Source organism: Gambusia affinis, linkage group LG05, assembly GCF_019740435.1.
Source record: "Gambusia affinis linkage group LG05, SWU_Gaff_1.0, whole genome shotgun sequence".
NCBI lineage: Eukaryota > Metazoa > Chordata > Actinopteri > Cyprinodontiformes > Poeciliidae > Gambusia > Gambusia affinis.
This window is the reverse complement of record NC_057872.1, coordinates 29,634,828-29,654,465: the sequence shown is the minus strand read 5'-3', so window position 1 is coordinate 29,654,465 and position 19,638 is coordinate 29,634,828. Positions and strand designations below refer to the sequence as shown.

Below are 19,638 nucleotides of genomic sequence, written 5' to 3'. Positions count from 1 at the left end.
GTATATTATACAGCCGTAATAGTTGCTGCCTTCAAAAGTATTTTGAGCACAAAGTATCTGTACCTTACTTTTCCTGCTTTGTCTTTTCACTGCTATGTTAACCACAAAATCCATCTTCATGTCCGTGTGTGGTTCAAATTCCTTCGTCAACCGTGACGAACAGAAGTAAGCAGCTGCGACGACCGTCTGGTGGTCAGATCTATTCAAACCCTTACCTGGTTGTATCTCCTGTCTAAGGGTGCACTGGTTGCAGTTTTCTCTGATCACAAATCTCTGAAAAGTCTGATCTGCCGATTCGGATTTTGGCAGATGTCGACTTTTTTGTAAGAGACACTGTCAGCTGTTATAAGGCCAAAATAAATCCTCAATGTTCCAAGTTTATTTTATTAAACACTGAACAATACCCATGACACAATAACTGCACAAAACAGAAGTTTAAAATGTAAAAGGTCAACAAAATTTCAGATCTTTGCAAAGGTAAACAAGATCAGTTTCTTATAGTAGGTAATATATCAGTCAATCGTATATCTCCCAACAAAGGAAATTGATCGATTGGTGCACCTATTGGAACCATGAGGCTGCTGACGTAGAGCTTGAATCTTGGTGAGCTTTCTTTTTTTTACTTATTTTATTTTTATTTCACTAAATTTTTAAAAAATTACATCAAAAACATATCTAAATGAAAAAAGCCAAACACCATATCTGTTTCAAACTTTTCGTTTTCCAGCCCTGATTTTAGCGTATTTTAATTAAAACGGTACTCCCCTCCTCCCTCATCCATCATCGTTTCAAGAACAAAAATCTCCCATTCAGCTAGCAATGCATCTTGGGATACAAAGAAAACACCAGATGAGTCTTTAAAATCTGGGGAAAGGAGGATAGATTTGGAGGAGCCTTAAGATTTGGACAGCTGTCTTCGCATCGCTGTGACGTAATCTGCCTTTGACACACATCTATGTGTCCAATGACGTCATTACGTCAGCAACTGATGTAATGTGTCAGTTGCTGACACATAACACATTTGGAGACATCTATGGTTCTGTTTTAGCTGAAAAATTGCAGACGTCTGAGTCTGAATCCTATTTTAACAGAAAAAAACTGATTAAAAATAAAACAAAATCTGTTTTGTGTGCTTCACCAAGCTTCACTCAATATGAAATCATTTTATTCTAACAGTAACTAAAATTAAAGACAAAACATATTCTATTCATCATGGACTTAAGCCCATGCCAGAAATCATGGGGCGCCCCCAGGACAAGTCACCATTTTATTCCAGGGCCAATAAAAACACCCAGACCAGACAAAAGAGGGGAATTTGGAGTTGCTAGTTAAAATACCAAGCTTGTTTTTGGACTGGAAGAGGAAGCTGAAATATGAGGGGAAACCCATTCATGAGCAAGCAAACGCCGTGATGACCTTCTAGATGTGAGGTACCACAACACCATTTAATGAAGTTGCAAAGTACACAAAGCTCTACAGAAAGCAGTAAGATTTAGAGTTTAACATGACGTGAATGAGTTCACAGGAAACCCAAGCGTTGGAAAAAAACTTCCCTCCTCAGACAGAAACATGGGAAATATTTCTCCTAATCAGCGTGGGACAACAAACCTGTCCTCCTGTTTCCAGTCCAAGCAACCAGGGTTCAGTTGCTGTTTTAAATGCACCGAGATAAAGACTGAAGTCTCCATTAACTAACAGACTGAAGCTGTGTAACTCTTATCATCAGAATTCAACAAAAATGTAACTGCAGCACAATCTGGAGCTTGTTTAATCACTCGCCCCCAGTAGCAAGTTTAATCAATATCCAATCCTCATCCTGTAGTCCATGGAGAGAGAGAAAAGGTGAACTGCAGGCAGTAACTGATACAGCACGCTCTTATTACCACAACTTCTGTTATGCAGGTGGAAAATCATGCTGGGTTGAGTTATAGCTGCTCGCTCTCCTCTATTTCTTTTTCCCTATTAATTTTATTACTCCAGTTTAATGGCAAGTGGTGAGAGCTATCTGAAGCCAACAAGTGTAGCAGTATGAACGTCAATCAGACGGCGTCATCCAGACAGGTGCCTCGGTTCTGAGTGTCTCTGCCATGAGGCAAGCCGCCCAGAGCGGGAGCAAAATGCTGTGTCACAGACTGGCAGGCGACCAGGCATGGCGGGGCCCTGCGACGCTTTAATAATGGCTGTCTGGACAAGAAGTTCCCACACAACAGATCTATTGGTTTCCTTGCATTGACAATTAAAGCTGCAGTACGTAACTTTTATACAAAAATAGTTTTTTACATATTTTCTAAAATTGTCACCATGTTGTCACAGTATAATATGAGACAGATGATCTATGAAAACAATGAATCTCCTCCCAGGAGATCTACAAACACCCAATCAGAGCCAGGAGGAGGGTCTTAGTGCTATCAAACAAGCTCATGTAGGCGCTGCTCAATGTGTTAAAGGCGGAATAAACAACTTACCGTTCCAAGAAGAAAACTATTTATCCGACTCTACTATCAGGGGGTTGTGAGGTGAGCAGCGCACATATAATCATGATTGACAGAGCTAAGACCCGCCTCCTGGCTCTGACTGGTTGTTTGTATTTAACACTGAGAGAAAGCAGACGGGTTTGATTTTTTTCACAGGTTATCTGCCTCATACGACACTGTGACATAGTGACAAACATAGAAATTACTGTGATAAACAATAATATTATTATTTAACACTGGAACTGGAAGGCATTTGAAATATCCAAAATAAATAAACAAAACAGAAAAAACAAATAAGAATAATTGTGAAGTCTCAATAAACTAAACTGTACTTAAAAAAAGGATAGTTAGAACAAAGCAGACTTTTGTCATCTAGTTTTTGGTAGAGAGAAAAGACAAAACGATAAATCGTGCAAATGAAAAGTATTGAACTTGTTTAAATGTATCATGCGATTAATTAACGTATGGCAACGGGCCTAGTTAGATACTGCAGCTTTAAATCACACACTGCATCTAATCCTGTATTTATGATGCATCAGACATAGTTTTATTTATCTAATCAGTAAAGAATCAGCTTCCAGTGTTAGCTGTCGCTGTTGCAGGCGGATCATTACAGAAGGTCGAGTAAACCCATCATAAATGTGATGCATTCGTCCCACTAACCTGGAGAAGCACTTATCTACTTACTTATTAATCTGACCGCACTTTCAGGATCCTAAGGGAATAGCTGTGTGGCCAAATAGGCCTGGCTCAGTCAGTGACACTGGATCCATGAAACACTCATACACACACAGGCAGCGAACAGCTGTTTGGGGAAGCCAGGGAGAGATGAATGTTAAATTTTCATACCCTGTGTGCAGTCGAGGACACACGAGTGCAAACACAAGAGAAAGCAACAACCACTAAGGGTGTTTACTGCAAAAAGCATAAGACGAGTTAAAGAAATGGATAGAAAAGTTTAATTTCATGTTTTCTGTTTGCATTTTTCTGCTCAGGTTATTACAGGCTGCAAACCACAGTAATTTTGAATAATGGGGCAGATTTCTGTACAGAAGCACAAATTTACATCAGGTCCACAAATTTAAATGACTCATAAAAATATACAACTGCAACAGCTCAATAAGCAAATTAGCTTCCATATTGTGTTTGGTTCTTTGGCAATGCATGCAGGTTGTTTGTTGTTTTTTGTTCTTATCACTGTTGCTTCATTTCTGAACGGGTGTATTCGATTTCTTTTAAAACTATTGTTTATTTTGGCATCTGAAAGGAATGGATACCACACCCTTCTCAGAATACCTGTTCAAGGTGTTCCCTGTGCTGCTGAAAGTCTTAGGATGACATTTCCTTAAGCACTGGGAATATTCCTGATGGACCCGGATGTTACATGGAGACGTGGAAATGTCTCCTGTCCTGCAGCTGTTCAGGGTAGAACCTGCAACTGACGAACTTCTTCAATAAAATCCTCCAAGTTAAAATCATGGATGCATTCTGGATAACTTCCAAAGGTTATTCTTAGGACATTTCAAGACAATTTGCAGCATTAAACCAGCAGTTGAGACAATTCTTGTTGTTACGGATCATCTTTTAAGCTGTCATCTAGCAACCTAGCAATCTGATACTTTATTTTTAGAGCTAAATATTAGAGATGCAGCAATCAGACTTAATTTGGCCAACTGCAATTTCTAGTTTTCTTTTAAAGCTGACCTACCAGTTCTGATTTTTTCCTTCAGGGTTATGACACATTAAAGAGAATCAATGTGCTGCACGTTCTTTGATAAGAGATTGTAGTTTTGAAACCAACATATAATGAAGATCATCCCCACTTATGAAATGAAGTATTAATCTCCAACCTTGGTTTTCATACTCAAAAGGTGCACCAAAGCATAAACTGGTAGTTTATAGAGCAAAGATTATAGTTTTAATGTATAACGTAGATAAAACTAATTTTTCTCTAATTACCAGGAACAATTAACCAATTCCTCCAAATACAGAAATGCCATATGCACTTTTTAGCCTGAGAAAAACGTTGGGTCTCTAAATTTAAATGCTGAAACTGTTATAGAAAGATGATATTCTTAAATTCTTAAGCTAAATCATTTTTGGTATGCAACATTCCCCCTTACTAGTTCCATAAAGGGTTACTTAAAAGTATCTTAAAGTATTTTAAAGATATAAACTCATTCTGTATAAATCAATAATAAAATATGATGCAGACTTTGAATTTATGAATTCATGTAAATTTTATTTAGAGTTAAGGAGGCTGTCTTCCTCCTCTGTGCCCTACAGCATGGACATGGAGTTCTCCAGAGTCAGGCACATTCATCTGAAAATGCTGCCAACATTGCAATTATCCAGTGAATAGACTGGAGAAATGGCAGGATGTGACAGATCATCATTTTTGCAAACAGTCTACAGATCCTGGAGCCAAATGGAGTCCAACTCCAATAAAAACCACTGTCCTACTTCTTTTGTTGACCATCAACCCAACGTCTGCCAAAAACAAAGGCCTTCACAACTACAAGAGGTGAATAATTCAACGCTAAGAGAAACTCAATCCTCTCTCTCATATCGAGGAGGTTCTGGAAATGACTGCACATAAACCAAGTCGTGGTTTCAACCCAGTAGGTGAACAGCAAAGTGCAGCTGACCCAAAACGATCCGAGTTTTATTGACTTTACGGAAGCCGTTCGTTCTAATTGTAGGTTCGGACTCGCACGTGAGCAGGTGTAAACACTGACTTCTGGTAATTTCCCGCTAAGCTGCAGCTTTAAATAAGCGTTACATCACGCCTACACCTTAAACACACACCAGTGTCTGATGTTCTGGATCGTGACTGCCAGCTTTGACCAACACAGATGATGATGTCTTAATTTTTAAGGGATTAAATAAAAGTAAGTGTAGCGCAAAAATTAGGGGGTTATATCGCTGATGCTTTAAAAATAACACCCAGAAAGCTTTACATTTGCGAACAGATGCAGTTTGCAACAAAATCTAAACTGTGAGTCAGCTATTGTAGCCATGACTACTCTTTGAAATATCTATGAACAATACACATGCTTACATAAACGCGTTTGGGGCTGATGCTCCGTTTACATACAATCCCCGAACTTTACATTCAACGACCACAATGCAATATTCATAAATATCTTGGTATACAGATGAACATGAATGCCAGTCACAAAGAAAGGGAGTATTTTATTTCCTCCAAGCCGTTACATTTAGCTAGCAAGGCGCTACTTTACGCTAATCAAGAGCTAACGCTGCTAGCTGGAGTATCCTCTTACTGCTTACCTTCAGCGGCCACGCAGATGTACTTCTCATCGTCCCGTTAAGTTTTCCAGGAACTCCCAGCTTGTGAGTATCACATATATTCCTCAAAAATTTGAATTTTAACTTTTAAGCATATTCACAGCTTACGCAGAGCACAGGACCCCGAACCGGACTACCACCGACAAAGTAATTCTCTACCACTTACAACAACAACGTCAAGCAACGGCTTGGGCCCGCCCACGTGAGCGGAGGAGCCAATCACGACGTCCTGCTGTTTTAATGGAAGCAGACGCTAACCAATGAAGACGCACAGAAGCTGACTGATTTTCCCCAGTAGAGTAAACACCAAATGAGAACAGAGGCTGCTGGAAGAGAAGGGGACTAGAGGGGTTTGTCCCAGTACCCTATAGGCGGCGTGGAGTTGACAAAAAGCAATGAATGAGATCATCCCGAATGATGTAAACGCTTCGTCATAGAGGTCGACTGATGTCTTTTTCCATAGCTGATGCCGATATTTATAGGGCACCTATTTTTTTTCTTAAGCCATGATGGCATAAGACTCAAATTCCCAGAATTTTTAGTAATTTTACTCAATTTTTAAATCTAAAGAAAAAGTTATGGAAAAAAATTTATGCAGTGGTAAAAATTTCAGTGTGTTAGACGTACATAAATGGGTTATGTAGGGGCGTATTTATGAATGGATGGAAAACCAAAGATGAATTGGGGGCCAAAGAATGTCATTTTGATAAGGATGAAACCTGGATTTTAGGAAAGCCAGATGAGTGTAAAGAGTAGACAGCGATAGGGATTGATCAATAGTATGGATAGATAGACGAATGAAAGAATTAGTAAAGAGCACAAAAACTATATGGATGAATGAACACATTGGTAAACAGAAAGATGGACTGATAGCCATCTAAATGAACAGATGGATTGATTGTAATCAAATTTATGGATGGATTGATGGAGAAAAACTCCAATTAACTTAACATTACAGTTGGTATCAGCTGATGTTGGTCAGTCTTTAATGTCCTGAAATAGGTCCAGTAAGTTAAATATTAATAGATTTCTATCTTGTTGACTTTTGTGCATTTTAGTGTCAAAAGGGTACATACATACATGCATCAGCTCGATATTGCATTTGGGCTGAGAATAAAGATTTTTTAACTTGTAACCTTGTTCTAAATGCTCATATTGCCCAGATGATCCTAACTGCCTCTTATTAGTGATGTGGCATAAAACACAAAGTATACATTTAGGTTTTAAAACTTTATTTGTCCCCGGGTTATAAAAGCACAAAACAATCACAATGAAATTCAAACACAAACATTTGAGGAAGTTGTGAAAACTATAAACATGTATGACCAAAGTTTCACTAAGAGACTTAAATGTGCTGCAGATGATGCAGATAAATTGGCTTCTTCTGGCAGAGTTCCTCATCTCCAGAAACTGGGTCTAACTGTTGCTCAAACAATAATAGGGAAAAAATACCAAGATTTTTATTTTTAAATCAATTGTGATACGGTTTCACTCTTCCACACAAGCACTCAACGTCGTCTCCGGTCTGGACTTCTGCTGCGTCTCCGTCCACCTCCCCTATAACAACAAAAGTCACATTACATCAGCCTGAGGGTCTAACAAAATAAACTAGCATGTTGGTTAACTCAAATTAACTTACATTCATTTACTATTTTTAAATCAAAATAAGGCCAAAAGGCTCACCTCCTCTTGTTCTTCGGGGGTCCTCTGACAAACGCCCAGTCGACGCTGATAGTCTGGCCCATCATGTCCTGACCATTGAGGCCCTCCATGGCTGCCTGTGCTTCTTTGTATGTCTCATACTCCACTAGTGCATAGCCCTGAGATAAAGATTGAAAATATCACATGGATCATCAGAAAATTACAAAAAAATACATACATTCATTTATTTTTGATCCAACACTGAAACTGTTTATACAAAGTATTTGAGCAAATTAAATTTGTAACAAAAGACGCATAACAACAAAGCAGACGTATAACAACAAAACAGACATAGTCAGTTTCTACTGTATAACTAAGACAATGCTGCCACCTTGTGGATTTGAAATGAATATATATTTGGAGAACACAAAAACAAAAAACATGCAAAAAATATTTCTAAATACTTTCATTAAAAGGCAAGTTGGATCATATAAAGTTTGTCAACACATTAGCAAATCGTCTGATAGCTGGCTTTAGGCAAACAAAGTCAGTTTAATTAAAATATGAGAAATATTTGCAGAGTAAAGGGATCCAAAAGTATCTTAACCAGAAAATGTTTTACTATTAACCTAAATAGAGGAAGGTTTGTAGACCAAAATGAATCAACTAAAACTATTAGTGTTTATAATTACAAAGTATATTTTTTATGTACTATCACAAAATTTCTAATATGAATAACATGTTTTTTTCCCTTTGAATTATGAAGAGAAAATCCCAGTTTTTTGGTGATTTTTTGTTGTTAAAGGACAAGAACAAGTTGGTCATAAACTTTGCAAATGTAAAAGTTTTAATACTGCATGCAAGTCATAATCTGGCTGACAGTATCGTTCTTACCTTCAGGTAACCTGTTCTTCGATCAAGGTTAAGATGCAGGTTCTTAATTTCTCCAAACTCTGAAAACTTGTCATGGATGTCCTCCTCTGTTGCCTCCTCATGCACACCAGTCACAAACAGGATCCATCCCTCCACCGCTGCAGCAAACAAACAAAAAATATATCATATCCTTTCACTTCCTACAATTCCCCTGGGAAATTTAACACAGCCAACTATCTGTAGTTATATTAATAACTAAATAGTAAATTAACTATTAAAATAAAACTGTAGAGATCTACTAGTTAGTGCATGCCTGGGGTCAAATGTGGAGTCAGTGAAGGATGGATAAATGATTAACAATAAATAATTAATACTAACAGAATTCTAAGAGAAAGTTTAGTTTAGGACTTACATCTCTGAGGACCTGGTTCATCCCCATCTTGCTCCACAGTATCATAGTCCTCTTTAGCTCTGGACCTGGATCCCTCCTCTGTAATCCACAACACGTTTTTAAAACATCACTGAATATATTTTCTACCAGTTCAGGAAGATTTTATCATAAGATCTAATGAAAATGAATGGAGGAAGTTACCCAAGCCGAAGCCTCGTCCTTTTCTCTTCTTGGCCTTCTCTTTCAGCTTGTGGATGCTCTCTGAGGAGAGGAGGAGAAGGTCAGTAGGAAAAATTTCAAAGGTGATTTTAATTGGCTGATTCAGATAAATTATGCTCAGTATTTTTGTGTATTTAATTTGGCAAATATGTTTGTTTCCCTTTTTTCCCTCCCACTTGTTCTGATTTCTTTGGGCATTACAGGAAATAACTAGTTGCCTGAATTACAGCTTCTTTATTTTCCTGCAAAATAGCCTAAGCTACAGTGCTGGAGGAAAAGCAACAATTTAACAAGAAAAATGTTCTTGTTAAAGTTAGTTTCCTCTTTCAAAGGTCAAATCAATACTTGAAGTAACCAATAAAATGTGGAGACTCCAAAATCAGTTTGTGAAAGTTAACTAAAAGGAGTGACAACTTTTCTATTTAGTGTAGAATAACCTAGTCTATGTTTGAGTCTAAATAGTTTAGTTTTCTATCGAGAGCAGATTAAAGATGCTCTAGGAAGAAAAGTTTTTTACCGAATTCAGAAGCCAACTCCAGCTTCATATATTATCACATATGAAAAGCATTTAAGTTTAATTAAAAATATATATTTACACCCTTCGATGTTATCAAAATTTTTCATTATATCCATCTTTTAGCAATTTCTTCTAATGAGCCGTTACTGTATGGATATTTTATGTTTTTCAAAGTCATATTCTGATCAGCACTTTGTGATATACGTCTCCTGTATAAAACGTATTTACTTACATTACTAATAAAATCACAAAACTGCACATGGAGTATACGCTATCTATATGGGTTTTTGTTGTTAGCCAGCGGGTAATCTGAGGTGCACTTCACAACACTGTTGATCAGATACGTTACAGGTAAAATAACAACGAATAGATACGTTATCCCCAAAAAATGTATTTAGTCTTTAAATAGCCAAACTATAGCTGCCTGGCTAGGTAACTAACGCGCAGACTGAATGAAATAACCGTTAGCATTGTTAGCTTAGCTCGTTAGCTGGGGCCTGCCAACACGCAGGGCGGCCGTTTTCTCGGTTTCCCATGTCCACGAGAAAAATAAACCTCAAAATTGACCTATCATTTGTACACTTAAAAACGAACCCTACGGCAACAAAATAATGTAGTCACCATCACCATCCTCATCCATAGGAAAGTCTTCGCCTCCCGCCTCATGAAGATCTAACACGTCCGCCATGATGTCCGTTCTCTGTGTACACTAGCGTGTGTTCTTCTTTGCATTGATTCAGCTTTACTGCCACCTAGTGGACTGGGTGTATCTTTCTGTAAACAACTAGCTGGTGTTTCTCTGGGCTTGGCGCTGTTTTACTGCCATCCAATGAACTGCATGTATGTGGGACATCAGCCATGAAATTATTCTTGAATGACAAACTTCAAACAACTTATAAAGTGTGTCATGAGTCTTTTAATGATTGGGGAACAACAATCCATACAATAATAGCTAACATTCTGAAGATTGTGATATTATGCTAGTCTAACAAAAACATTTTCAGCGCAATTAACATGTCTTATGTTCAATAGTTGAATATTGTTTGTATTTTTCAATATGTTCTACTGATTTTTATATTTATTAATCATATAGATCCCTTTTTTCAACTCTACTGACATCTTTATGTTTTATCTGAATTTAGTTTTGCATTAAAGTGAATCTTGTAATTGCTAACATATCATTGTATCGTTCTGTTTTGTCATTATTTTAATGCTCCTAAATATTTGCCATAATAAAAGAGAGTGTACTTTTTAAAATAAAATGTAAATGATAGAATATAAATAATAATCTGTAAAATTTATATAAATATTACATTTTAAACAAAAAGACAAATTTGCATAAATTAATTGAAAACCATTTAGATTTTAAAATGTGCATAATTCCTCTATAGATTTGTTAAAACTCTTAAAAGAACTGCATGATATAAAACAGTGTCAGAAGATTCAAAAACCACATAAGTTGATGTGATGTGTGGGCCTGACTTGCTACTTCAGAACCCAAAATACTTTCTTTACTCATCAGAATCATAAATTTTGCCTTCTAGGAGAAAATCTTCAAGAAAATCGGGCGTCTGTGAGGTCACAACCTCATTACCAATGTTCACCTGTGCAATGTGAAGCACATCACTGTTAAATGGTTTCTATTTAGTCCAAAAAACACTATAAGAGCCAGACAAAATTCCTCCACAGTGATGTAAAAGGCTTCTTGTCAGGTTTTTCAAAACTGATAGCAGTTTCTTCCAGTAGGGACGAGACTACCAGCAACACTTATAGGACAATGTGGATGCAAAGCTTTTTCCTCATAATACATGGGATTCTTATTCTGTCAAGAATAAGAATCTAGGAAAAAAAAATAAAGATTAGAAAAGACTCAAAACAAGCATCGTTCTGTTGTTGGTGCCTCACGGAGGCGAATACAGTTTCAGAAATGAACTCAGCCTGAGATTTTCTTTGTGATCGTTTTATTACTCTCATTGTTCCTGAAGGAGCACAGCACAATATCAAGACTTTAAAAAAGCAGACAGAAATGCAGGTTGCCATAGTGATGCTATGAATGTCCAACCTTGCATACTGCTGTGAGAATGTGAAAAAGGAGACGAGAGGAGTATTTTTGTGCACTAAAAAACCTTCAAAAAGATTTCAAGAATTATTTAGAAATATAAGGACGGAACCTTGGAAAATAAAAAAACTAGCAGATCAAATGTTCTTGTAAAGTGAACAGTTGATGTGTGGAGAGAAGCTGTGCGACGAGTTTATCGGGAGCTGCTGCAGATTGTTAGGTAACTGCTGATAAAAGGGAGCAAAAGGGATGTGAGGCTTTATCTTGAGCTGTTTTTCATCAGATGACCCTTGTTTCAGCAGAACAGCCCACGACATCGTAAAAATGAGCTCAGCTGTCAGTGGAAGACACAATTTAAGATCAAAAGGCACAAAAATTAATACAGCCTCCAACTGTTGAGGAGAAACTACAAGATATTCTCTGCATTTTTTTCTAGGTTGTTGAATGCCTCTCCTACTAATCGAAATTGGAGCTGAAGGTTCTTGAGTGTTTTATAACCTGAGCAGGCCTGCTTTCTGCAGGTTGGTCCGACTGTAGCTGAGAGTTTCTCTATGCAGTGGAAAAAAAGGAATTCGTTTGACAGATTTATTGAAAAGATCAATAGGTTTTCCTGGCTTTCAAACCATACACCCAATCAGATTTAAAAAGGTGTGGCAAATGCAAACTGATGGCGTCATCAAGGGCAAGTTAATGTAAAATACCATGTTTGATGTTCAGATATCGAGCTGTTAAAATGAGAATCTCCTACAGTCTTCAGTCAGAACCCTCTTCAGACTTGTTGCAAGACTGACTGCTACTGGAGATCCTTCCTGTCAACACCATCAGCATCCATTATCTCAATTTAACATTTAACAATAACTGAAGTTTACAACACGTCACTTTACAAAAAAAATTTTTTATCCAATCAGACATCTGTTCCAGCTGATCCCAGTTACCAAGCCAGGCATCCGGTTCAGATTATTAATGATTAATTGATTTAAAAAGTCTTCTATCGAAGAAAACCCAGCAGATAGCTGAGAATCATTAACTTGCAACATTTACTCCTCCTAAGCATGCAGTGACAGTGAAGAGGAAAAACTCATCCTCAACAGGATGAATCTGTTCAAAACGAACTGAATTGATCTGAATAAAATTGAACTGAATAACATCAGAAACTCATGCAATGTCATTGTTACTGAAAAACATTGACAAAATATGTTGCAACAAATCCATATTTTTCCCTGATCTTCTTGTTTTTCTCATCTTAGTGCTGCTAACCAATTCTCAGAAACATGACAGTAAACAGAACTTATCAGAGATCTAAGAAGAAGAGAACTGTAGATTTGAACACATTGTGAAAGTTTTTGAATTTGTTTCCACCGCTTCAGAGGTCAGGACCCAATTTATTCCTGCAAGAGGAAGTTTGAATGTTCAGAACCAACCCAAACAAATAAACAAACAAACAAACAAACAAACAAACAAACAAACAAACAAACAAACAAACAAACAAACAAACAAACAAACAAACAAACAAACAAATCTGAGAAATTCAAACTGGTTAAACCTTTCCATTGACTGAGAGGCTCCTGAGCAAGAAATACATATTTACTTCAAAATCTACACCTTTAAGATTTTTGCTGAAATTTGCCATGACATGAAATATGTTTAGAGCATGGAGGTGGCAGCATAATACTGTGGAGCTAAATCACTAGAATTTCCGCATTGCAGAAAGTAGATACTTCGACTTCACCCCAAGCACACATCCAAACTGACAAACGTTAAACTTCAGGAAAGGCTGACTTCATCCTGGTGGATCTTTGCTCGAAAGCTGGAAACTAATCAATTTAAAAGAACTCTGGAGAGGTCAAAAAACAACCAGAGCTTGTTGACAACTACAAAGTGGTACAACCTGCTAATAATCTTTATGTTCAAGAGTTTATATGCACATAGTTGAGCTTGTATGAGTAAATCCCAGATAAATACAAACATGTTCTCCCAATTTTTGTTTTTAAGTTTCTTGAAGTTGTCTCAGAGTAATGAAATGGAAAAAAACAACAACAAATGAATGAATGAATTTGTAATTAGAGGGTTCGTTTTTTCTATGTTTTTAAAAACTCAGCTGCTTTGCTGTTGAAACCTTGATATTGACCCAGGAACTTCAGCTAAATCAGTTGAAATGACTTGAAACTAAAGCAAAAATGTATCCTAGAAGTGAAGTAACCTGATCAAACATCCTGTGTGTACCTGACTTCATCAAGCTGGAGCTTGGAGCTTGTATTTCCAGCTCGTATCTCAGAGGGTGGACTTTGCACCCCTCTTGTCACGGACGGAGTCAAACATCAAGGTTCAGCCAGCACAGTGCTTGCTCTGACCTTTTAATGCCACATCTTCTCACTGGAGGTGATTAAAGTCTGAGTAATGGTGATTAACTCATCCTGCGCCGCTATAAAAGCCTCTGACATTCTGACAGAGAGCACCGTCAAGTCCAAGAACCCGAGGAGTGAAGGTGAGTCTCCTTTTCAAGGCGATTGGTTGTATAATCATAGATCAGAGCTCTTTACAGGTGCAGCTGCAGGAAGTGCCCCTGATCTTTTCTCTGTTTTTAGGTTTGTGCTACTCTTCTGCAGTCATGAAGTTCTCCCTATTCGCCACTATTCTTGTTGTGCTGGCTGTTGCTCATGGTGAGGCATATTTACAGAAATATTATCACTATATTCACATTTAAACCACATGCTGCTACATTAAAATAAAAGTTTAGGACAAAATAAAAGCGTGAAAACTAATTCCAGCTGAAAAGTCAACTGTCTCCTGAAAACTGATTCAATCTCAGGCTCTGAGGCCAGGTCGCTGGTGAAGCGTGAGGTCCAGGCAGAGGTGGACAGGATCACCCAGCTCCTCAGGGATATGTCCACCAGCATCACCACGGCAACCCAGGACATGGTGGAGAAGATGAAGGCTCTAGAGATGACCAACACTGCCCAGTAAGATAACTTCAGCTTTAGTTTGGACAGAACACTCAGAAGAATGTTTCTGTTGTTAAGTCATCTGATGACAGTGACTGATGGAAAAGTTTCACCTGATAATATAAAATATGCATTTTTCTGGGATCTCATGAGACCAGCGTAAAGTAGTGCACGATTGTGAAGTGGAAGAAAAAAATCAAAATGATTTACATGCTTTATCTTCAGAGTTAATCATTTATAGAACCACCTTTCACTGCAGTTCTTTTGAGTTATGCCTCTGCAATATTAAACACAGCAAAACACTAAGCTGATTGGCAAAATCATTGGTGAGAAAGCCAGATTTTTAATAATTATCTGTAGTACAGTCCTTGAATGTTTCATTAAAGATTTCTGCAGAGAGAGAAATCACACACGAGAGTGAATGCAAAGTGCAAATTTTCTTCATTTCTATAAATTACAGCACAAATACTATGGAACAAGCATTTGTTCCTCCTTTCTCAAAATATGGGACCTATTTAATAATCTACTGCTAAATCACAACAAAACAAGATCCACCAATGTTACAGCCTCTGCCACCTTTCCACATCTAGAAACTTTATTTTAAAATCTTTGTCCTCTTTTAAATAACGGCTCAAACTCAATCGGATCTGATGGGGAGAATTTGTGAACATAAATTTAGATCTACAACATGAATACTTTGATTGAAACCACTGACCTATCCTTTACGTAGCTAAATCAGTACTACAATCAACTTCCCAGAGCATGATGCTGCCATCATAGAATAGACATGATGTGTTGAGGAAATACCCTTGCTCTCATGTTTTCTGCTGGCTGAACGTTTTGCTTTCATAAAGATCAGATTTGAGGAGAGCAGGGTTTAATGGCTGCAGAGTCAACAGGTTTTTCCACCTGAGTTGGTGATCTCTGCACCTCCTCCAGAGCCACGTTGCAGTTCCTCAGATCAACAGACTTCATAGAAAATCTGGATAATGCAAATTACACAAAACAGAGAAGACATTTTTTATTAATTAAGATTACTACTAAGGCCAGTTTTTTGCACTGGATTTAGCACACATGCACACCGCACTTTTCAGATTTTTATTATAAAAAAAAAAAAAAATTCAGTTAGTTTTACAATTGCGCACTACATTTTATCTGAAGAAAATACAATATTGTTTTAGGTCGTAACTAGACATAAATACTTTAAGAAAAAAAAAATCTTTGAATAAATTCTAAATCAAAAAGAGACTGTTCCCACTTTACAAATCTGACTTTATTTTAATGTGTGAGTCTTGAATATTTCTAAGACATTGCAATATGAATCATATGTATAAAATTTGTCAATGTTTTCATGTTTGACCTCTGGTTCTGTTCATCACAGGACGTACATGGAGGACAGCCGGGCGAAGATCCAGCCTCTGGTGGAGCAGGTCCAGTCCGAGGCGGCCAAGCTGCAGGAGCAGGTCAAACCCCTCATCTCCAACATCGAGGAGCACATCCGGCCTCTAACGGACAATTTCAACGGTCAGGTCCTGACTGACAACCTCCAGAACCAGGTGAAGCCCCTGACCGACATGATGGAGAAGTTCCTCCAGCAGGCGATGGAGCAGTCCAAGACCCTGCTGCCACCCCAGTGAACGCCACGGCTGGACGAACACCCGGAATGGACTGGAGCGCAGAATCCGCTCTGAACACTAAAGACTTTTCTGTTTCAGTTTCACTGACAAGCTTAAACTGCATCATTAAAGTTTTCTGAAAGTCATCAGTTTTTCCTGCTTTTTATTCACGTTCATGTTTAAGAAACGAAAACGATCCGATGATAAAGATAAAATAAGGTGAATCTGCATCTGATCAGCTCAGTGCAATAAGATGCATCTCCTCTAAGCTGCAAGTTTCCAGCTTTTCCTTCATTCATGGTTCAAAGTGCTGAAAGTTTATCAAACTCATTGGAGTCCTGCAGTAATTCATGCAGCTCCAGCCATGCAGAATGCTTAAAAACACAAATCTGTTTCACTGTGTGAAGACTTTAACACATTTCAAGAACATAAAAGAATGACTTTTAGTGTCTGAACATTTAACACAACTTATTTTATAACAAAACAGTTCAGTCTTCTGCAGAAAATCCTCAATGTGACTGATTACAAATCCTCAAGTATAAAGACAATCTATAAAATCCTTTTTCATGGCAGGATTGTTTTAGTGTGCTTGTGTCTCGAAGCCGGGAGGGAGACAATGACTTGTTGTCTGTCTAAAAGCAAAACAACAAAATCACTAGTCTTCCACTCCACTCCGGACCAACTGGACCCTTCACGCATGTCTTCAGATTTTATTTCTGCCCATTTTAGTGAAAATTTCAGGAATTTAAACGTGATCCTGAAGCGAACACAGGTGTTAAAACAGGGCAGATGTTGAGGGAACCTTGGTGGCAGCTGAAGGCCGCAGGCTGCAGCTCCGCAGCAGAACTGGCTGTCCTGATCAGCCTTCTCCTTGTCCTCGCAGAGATTAAACCAGCCGGCTGGCACACCTTTCAGAAACATTCTTCTGAGACATGACAGCCTATCACTCAGCAGCTTTCATTCTTCAAACCAGCAGTTTCAAGAGTCACAGCATTCACCTCTGACCCCAGAATTCTGCTCGACCTTCAGTTTCTCTGATTCAGACACTCGATTCAGAGAGAGCCGGTGTGTGAGGACAGGACAGTGTCCTGCAGGAAGGACGACCTGGGTGAAGCAGAGCCAGGGGTCAGCGTCAGGGTTATCTGCTGCTCTCATCCCAAGTTTGGTGGTGACCATGAAAGCTGGAACAGAGAGAGAAAACAGCGTCTGACGAGCGGTTCTGGCACGCAGAGCGCCCAGCTCAGATGTCCATCTTTTACACAGCAGGAGTAAACGGTGCAGGAATCAACCCGGAATCTAAGATCTGTACGAGATCTGTACCTGAACAAACATTTATGCAAATTTTAAAGGTCAATTTTATATCCACTGAGGAAAATGTGTAGACTTTATGAATTAGTCCATATTTTAGGAATTACATGTCAAATTTTCTATTTTCCTTCTGCTCAGGATGGTTAGAGGTAGTCACTCATTTGCAAAACACAAATGAATAGAATCATCACACAGATTAGTTATTAGGAGCCGTACAAGTCTAAAAAAAGATCCATTCAACCAGAAGGACTTTGCATCCCCTCCTTTAAGATTCCCAGTTGACTCTCTAAAAGTGGCTGCATTAATTTAACATAACTATGGAATGACATGACTATGATGACATCAACGATTATCGGATATTTATTGCGGCAGACGTCTGATTCGAGCCTCTGAGCGCAGACCCACAGGCGATTGTTTCTCATTGGCATTTGGCCATTTTGTTAAAGCTTTCATTGGAGACATGTTACACCAATGGGAACATGCAGCACTGATGAATACATGCTGTATAACAGGAGGTGATACATGCAGCTTATGCAGAAGCTCAGACTGTAATCTCAAGTGTTTTAACCAATTAAATTCTGTCATAAATTTTAATCTTTGGAATCGATCCAGGCATTAAGTTTCTTGTCTAACTTTGGTTTTTGTGACCTTTATGTCTTTTTGCTTCTGTTTTCTGGAAAATAAATGTTTAGCAGAGACGCACCAAACAGTCCGCCGGTGACCGGAACTGGCCGATTATCCCTTTATCGCCTTTGATTGGTGAGCTGATGAAAGGATGGCACAAATGTTGCATTGTTTTCCTATTTATTAAATCCAACAAAACTAAGAACAACCAACTTTTCAAGTCTAATAAAAAATCAGATAAAGGCTTCAGGATGAAAGTTTTGATGGAGAAATTGGACCCATTTTGAAAGTTTTTAGTTTTTGTTAGATTATCTTTTTTCAGGGAATTTGAAACACTTTTTTTCTCATGCAAAAAAATAAATACATGAATAAATAAATCATGGAATCAGCTAAAATCTGAATCAGTTGTAGAGAGAGAAAACCAGATATAGGCAAAAACTAGGAAAAGTCTGATTGGTGCTCCTCCAATTACTGTAGAAAACATGATTTAAAACTGTCAACTCACTGGATTCTGCTCCTGAACTACTGACATTTGGATTTTTTTGCATTCACTTCTGCATGAATTCAAAGTATGTAGCAGTTTTCAGCATGCATGATGGGAGATTAGTGCTATTATGTCAGTTTATAGCACTAATCATGATTTTTGTTCTAGTTGCAGCTAGAATTGAGATGAAGAGGTAAACCAGATTTGTTAGATGATTCTGTCGCCTTTTGATGTTAAAACATAATATTCATGTGAGAAAAAGTGGGCGGCATTGACAGATGATGAAACAAACATGATTTGAAGTGAATAAAATGTCCGTTAGAATTAAAAAATCTATAGTGGAAAATATGGAGCAGCGCAGAATGATGCAGGAAGCAGAGGTTTCACTGATGGGGAAATTGTTTCCACTTACCGCTTCTGAATTGAACACCTGGGGTCATCCAGGCAGGGGGTCGATGGCCGCTGCACAAAAAGAACAATTTTCTATGAAAAAAAAAAAAAAAAGAAGAAAAAGAAAGAAAACTGAATCTAAAAAGAAAATGTTTTAAAAAATGTATGCTTGCTCTCCGGGAAGATGACAAAATGACTCAGAGTTGAGGGTCTGAGATCTGCAGACCTGACAGCCACCGATGGCCTCTGCGGAGGAAAAGCACGTTCTGTCTCGGCTGGTCGGCGGAGAACAACTGATAGATGTGTTTTTGCTGGCACGGGTTATGTTTTTACTCAGGACTGACAGACAGACAGCCCCCATGCACACAGGTGCTATTCAAGGAAACTGTGTAAACGTGACGTCACAGAGAAAAATCTGGCCCATAAACCTTTTCCAGCACCAAAATCCCGCCCACTACATGTTGTTCATATCTTTCCCCATTTTTCCACTTCTCTGTTTCTCTCCTTGCTTTCCTTAAGCTTTTTGTCTTCCTGCTTTTCTAGACTAATATCGCCGTAAAATACATTTCAACAAGCGACCATTCAGCAAACCTGCGGCTAATTTCAATATTTACGTTTTTAACTCTCTTGTTTTGCTGTCTCCTCATCTCACAGACTCATAAGAACACAATATAACTTGAGCTGTCAATGTCAAATCAATAAGTGTTTGTTTTTCCTCTTCCCCATATGATTTGATTGTCTCTGTTGTTTTTTGTTTCTTTTTATTTTTTATTTTTTAGGCGGCACCACCA

The 19,638-nt window shown here is 38.1% G+C and overlaps 3 protein-coding genes across 6 annotated transcripts in view; 1 reads left to right on the top strand and 2 right to left on the bottom strand.

Annotated features, from left to right (window-relative positions):
• Positions 1-5,969, bottom strand: part of otud7b (OTU deubiquitinase 7B) — a 34,598-nt gene extending 28,629 nt beyond the window's left edge. For 2 of the 3 annotated variants that reach the window (XM_044115828.1, XM_044115831.1), the window contains exon 1: positions 5,766-5,969. The gene's annotated coding sequence lies outside the window, so the exon portion shown is untranslated. Of the gene's footprint in view, positions 1-3,161; positions 3,220-5,765 lie in introns of those variants that run through there. The other variant, XM_044115830.1, reaches the window with a different exon arrangement.
• A 1,029-nt stretch (positions 5,970-6,998) lies between these two features.
• On the bottom strand, positions 6,999-10,209 carry rbm8a (RNA binding motif protein 8A). Of its 2 annotated transcripts, none has more exons than XM_044116162.1 (6): positions 10,046-10,209; positions 8,890-8,949; positions 8,710-8,787; positions 8,319-8,455; positions 7,467-7,603; positions 6,999-7,340 (listed from the first exon to the last, which is right to left on the bottom strand). In XM_044116162.1, the coding sequence occupies exons 1-6, from the start codon at positions 10,110-10,112 to the stop codon at positions 7,292-7,294; spliced, it is 528 nt and encodes a 175-aa protein (XP_043972097.1). In that variant the 5' UTR covers positions 10,113-10,209; the 3' UTR covers positions 6,999-7,291. The 2 variants fall into 2 exon arrangements, with proteins under 2 accessions (XP_043972097.1, XP_043972098.1); XM_044116163.1 differs by having other exon boundaries at positions 10,052-10,196.
• Positions 10,210-13,865: 3,656 nt separating this feature from the next.
• Positions 13,866-16,187, top strand: afp4 (antifreeze protein type IV). Its single transcript, XM_044116554.1, has 4 exons — positions 13,866-13,968; positions 14,069-14,143; positions 14,293-14,443; positions 15,807-16,187. Exons 1-4 carry the CDS (start codon positions 13,881-13,883, stop codon positions 16,060-16,062), a joined length of 570 nt encoding a protein of 189 aa, XP_043972489.1. The 5' UTR covers positions 13,866-13,880; the 3' UTR covers positions 16,063-16,187.
• Positions 16,188-19,638: the final 3,451 nt, after the last annotated feature.

Bases quoted from the DNA above. Each gene is read 5' to 3' on its own strand.
- rbm8a (XM_044116162.1), bottom strand. From the start codon at position 10,112: ATGGCGGACGTGTTAGATCTTCATGAGGCGGGAGGCGAAGACTTTCCT. The intron at 8,456-8,709 runs GTAAGTCCTAAA...TGTTTGCTGCAG, and splicing joins TGAACCAGGTCCTCAGAGAT to CGGTGGAGGGATGGATCCTG. The intron at 7,604-8,318 runs GTAAGAACGATA...TCTTTATCTCAG, and splicing joins GAAGAACAGGTTACCTGAAG to GGCTATGCACTAGTGGAGTA.
- afp4 (XM_044116554.1), top strand. From the start codon at position 13,881: ATGGTGATTAACTCATCCTGCGCCGCTATAAAAGCCTCTGACATTCTG. The intron at 13,969-14,068 runs GTGAGTCTCCTT...CTCTGTTTTTAG, and splicing joins CAAGAACCCGAGGAGTGAAG to GTTTGTGCTACTCTTCTGCA. The intron at 14,444-15,806 runs GTAAGATAACTT...TGTTCATCACAG, and splicing joins GAGATGACCAACACTGCCCA to GACGTACATGGAGGACAGCC.